The sequence below is a fragment of the Talpa europaea genome, assembly GCF_964194135.1.
Source record: "Talpa europaea genome assembly, chromosome: 1".
Lineage (NCBI taxonomy): Eukaryota > Metazoa > Chordata > Mammalia > Eulipotyphla > Talpidae > Talpa > Talpa europaea.
In genome coordinates, this window is record NC_140073.1 from 8,302,758 (window position 1) to 8,307,065 (window position 4,308).

A 4,308-nucleotide genomic window follows, 5' to 3' on the forward strand; every position below is an offset into this window, starting at 1 on the left:
TCAATCCTCTTCTTCGCTCACCATTTCTACATCCTTTGGTAAGTATTCAGAAAGATCTACCTTTATTTCATCAAACCATTGTGGTCCATCTTCACAACGATAAATATCACAGAGGATGGATATCATAGATGAGCCAAACTCAATGATACTATTCATCCCTCTTTCACCTATAAAAGCAAAGCCAGCATTATGAATGGCTACCAGCGCACCACTTGAATCAAATACTGGGGAGCCAGAAGAACCAAAGTAAAAGGAGGTGTCATAGGTAACCACGTCGGGGTTGTTAACTATTCCCTGGAAACTCTTTCTAGTGTACATGTGGACATATTGGCCGCCGGTTTTGACACGTTGTGCACATTTTTCTTCTCGCTGACTCAGGGGGATCACAAAACAATGATCAATTTCTTTTGCATTTCCATCTGGGTGGCCGATGATATATACCAACCCATTAGGTGGTGTAGAATTAAATTTATCACATAATCCTGGAGAAATGACTTGTGCATTCTCCCTCAGTTTCAGAACTGCATAATCAAGAGTTGCATTAGATTTCAAAAATGATGGATCAATGGAAAACCAGTCATTTTTTTGAATTGTGGTCTCGTAATAATTGAAAGTCACCTTTGCACTTCGACTAATTATGCTGTTCCAGTCACGGACCTCTATTCCTTCTCCCACAAGCATACACAATACATGCTGGGAAGTGAAAATGTACGGCCATTTGAAAACAAAACAGGAGGCTTGACCTCTTCTCCCGTTGTTGTCCCATTCCATGAACCCAACTGAGTCAAGGAGAGGATGAACAAGCTTTATGACTGCGCCCGTAGTAAAGCTCTTTCTCTCTTTCCCAAAATTTGTTTTACAAACTTTGTAAAAAGCCTTTGAGTTTTCCTCATCTTTCCTTAAATAAGCTATCATTTTCTGACTTTCCATTCTCAAAATGGGGTACTGCTCCACAAGTGCTTCATTCAATAGAGTGGTGTTCCTGTTCTGTGGCTCAGCGTTCTCAGTCGTGCTAGCCCTCGTGAGCCTTTTCTCAAACTCCACCTCAAAGACCCTTTCCTCTATGTCATCCACCAGCTGTGTGCTTTCTAAAATGGTGTCGGCATTTTCAATGAGTTTCCAGCCAAGATCCTTCAGAAAAGGAAGCAATCTGCCATCCTTGCACAAGGCCTGCCTGATGGTTTCTCCTTTGAAAGCGTAGATGCAGAGTTTGCCACCCTTTCTGTGAAGTCCGGGGAATTTCACGATCTTTTTTCTCTCCTTCCCGATGGCATGAATATAAAACTTGACACACTCGCCTGACCCGTGGTCAAATCGGCCAAATAACTGATTCTCTTTCTTCTGCTTACTTTTACTTTTGACAAATGTAATTTCCACATGGCAGTTTTCAGGGAAACAACTCAGGGGCATCCCTGGGTTGATGGCAGCATCAATGCCTTTTATGCCTTGTATCAGAATCTCTTTGCCTTTCTGGGAATCAATCTTTTCTTTTAAATCCCCACTCTGATTGGTGAGCACCTTGTACAAACTATCTCTCCAATTGCCTCTGACCTCATGTGCCCTGCGGTCTCCACAGTTCGCCAAAGTCACCTTCACTGTCCTAGTGGTGGGACCTTCAGCCTGGAGGTTAGTTTTGTCTTCTGGACATTTTTCAGAGGATGTTTGTGGAAGACTGGGATCATTCTGCTGGGTTTTGCCAACCTACAAAGAAATGTTAAATCATTAAAAACTCTGAATGCAACCCTCGTCTTTGTACAAACTATCTCTCCAACTGCCTCTGACCTCATATGCCCTGTGGTCTCCAAAGCTCGCCAAAGTTACCTTCACTGTCCTAGTGGTGGGACCTTCAGCCTGGAGGTTAGTTTTGTCTTCTGGACATTTTTCAGAGGATGTTTGTGGAAGACTGGGATCATTCTGCTGGGTTTTGCCAACCTACAAAGAAGTGTTAAATCATTAAAAACTCTGAATGCAACCCTCGTCTTTGTACAAACTATCTCTCCAACTGCCTCTGACCTCATATGCCCTGTGGTCTCCAAAGCTCGCCAAAGTCACCTTCACTGTCCTAGTGGTGGGACCTTCAGCCTGAAGGTTAGTTTTGTCTTCTGGACATTTTTCAGAGGATGTTTGTGGAAGACTGGGATCATTCTGCTGGGTTTTGCCAACCTACAAAGAAATGTTAAATCATTAAAAACTCTGAATGCAACCCTCGTCTTTTATTTTTCCTTTCAGTATGCAATTTACAAAATTTCTCTAGGAAATTCAGAACTAATCTCAAAAGGCCAATGAGCAGAATTAAATCGGGATTTAAATTAGGATCCAGAATAACAGCTGAGTTTCTTGTCCTATCGATCAAATAAATTCTTAATACTGTTATACTGGTATATTTTTCTGAGAATATAAGGAAAAAAACACCTTTTGTTCTAAGTGCATCAAAACCAGAGGTGCTTAAAAACCTGCCAGCTGTCCCATAGTGTTATTCCAGGTCTTGTTTATTATTTTCAGCAATGTAATTTTTCCTTTTTCCAAGTATGCTGACAGATCACAGCAAAAACGTATTCTTAAGCACCAAAATCACAAAGGATCAGTTACCATGGTTTCTTACATTAGAACCATCATAAGTTAACTAATCATTGGGTTGTAAAAATATAGCTCTTTTTAATAATAAAAACCCTGACTGAACCAACAATGATCAGGCAAAGAACCCAAATTTTCTCATAGAATTAAACTCAAAATCCTATTAAGTGATAATAATGAATATTGCCTTTATCAATTTGTTAGAGCAACTGAGGGGTAGACAGTGTTGCTTATCAGTGCCTTTCCTAGGGTCACAAAATAACCAAGAATTAAGTAAATATCAGAACTCAAATATGTATTAGTCTAATACTTCTATTAGACTGTATCATCTTTTTTGGGGGGGTAAACTTGATATCCATAACTCCATTTTTATAGGGCATTATCTTAAAAATCAAGGATGGGATAGGAATTAAATAAGGAGAATTGACCAAATAATAGACATTCAATAAAAAATGAAGGACATCTGGTTCCTCTGTCTAAAGATTCAGAGTCCCCACGCCGTAACTCAATCCGGCTGATGCCAGCAGAAATGGGTTCACATGCCAGGGACGACCCTCGCTGGTGATGCAAACAGCCAGGGCTGCTGTGAAGATTCAACATAAAATCATGTGTCACAGTACCTGGAAGACATAGACATCCATTTTCTTATTTCTCTTGGCATCGAATGGGATGCTCCGGCGCTTCCTCAAACTCATGGTAACTTGAAAATGAAAAGACAGTTCAGCTGAAACAATGATTTCAGAAGTATGTTCATAGGTTTGGTTAACTGCAAGAGGAGATGACTCCCCACATCTCACTTTCTCCCCTTCGCTCTAACTTCACTGTCCTCAGAGATGACTTCGAAGTAGACAGTTTATTCGCCAACATAGAGTCACCTCAACACGAAGACGCCTTTTTATACAGCACTGCATGTCAGACACTTTACCACTTTATAAAACTCATCTCCAATCATGGGCCTCCCTGGTGGTACAGGGGTTAAAGTCTCAGTGCTATCAAGCTATCTCCAGCCACTGCAGCCTGAGTTCCATCCCCGGCTCAGGAGGTGACCCACATGGTTCAGCGGACCTCTCCTGTCTCACCTGCTGCTCCCCTCAACAGTGTATTTCAGTAGATCTGCCTGTTTTGCAACCTACTCTGTCTCTGGTGAATCCTCTCACCACTGCACCTCTGGCATGGACCCCAGTTCCTGTATGCATAAATAAATAAAAAATAAATCTTAAAAAAAAATCTCCAATTGCCCAAGGCACTATATAAAGCAGGCATCTCTGCATTCTGCAAATGGGCATCTGTGTTGGTGCCCTGCCAAGGCCACCGCTCATGCCAAGGTGGGATCCAAATGCAGCTACAAATACCCCTCAGCAGGGGATGAGTCAGAGAATTCAAGCCTGTGCTCTGACCCAGACATCACAACCAGGCCCATGTAAGATGGAGACAGCACCGGGAGGGAGGCTTACAGGGAAGCGGATGGGAAAGCCCCATGGAGGCACAATGAACTCAGAATGCGAGTTTACCTGGTGAAAGAGTCAGGAACGTTAGTTACTGCGTTGGTTTTTGGTCTGCAGAGGTATCGCTCCCTCTTTCCTCAGATGAGCCTCTAGGAGAGAACAACAACGTAAATAAAAAGTGAAATCTTCAATGGTGACAAGTGACACTGGAGCTGTGCCTGGCAGCCTTGTGCTTCACACCCAGCCTCTGCCACGGACAAGGTGTGATGCCCTATGTCCCTTCCATCAA

At 42.5% G+C, this 4,308-nt stretch overlaps 1 protein-coding gene across 1 annotated transcript; it reads right to left on the bottom strand.

Moving 5' to 3' along the window:
* On the bottom strand, positions 1-3,269 carry FAM111A (FAM111 trypsin like peptidase A; the record flags this gene model as incomplete). Its single annotated transcript, XM_084255018.1, has 4 exons — positions 1-1,701; positions 1,822-1,932; positions 2,014-2,163; positions 3,195-3,269. The coding sequence occupies 4 exons, from the start codon at positions 3,267-3,269 to the stop codon at positions 1-3; spliced, it is 2,037 nt and encodes a 678-aa protein (XP_084111144.1).
* Between the last annotated feature and the right edge of the window lie 1,039 nt (positions 3,270-4,308).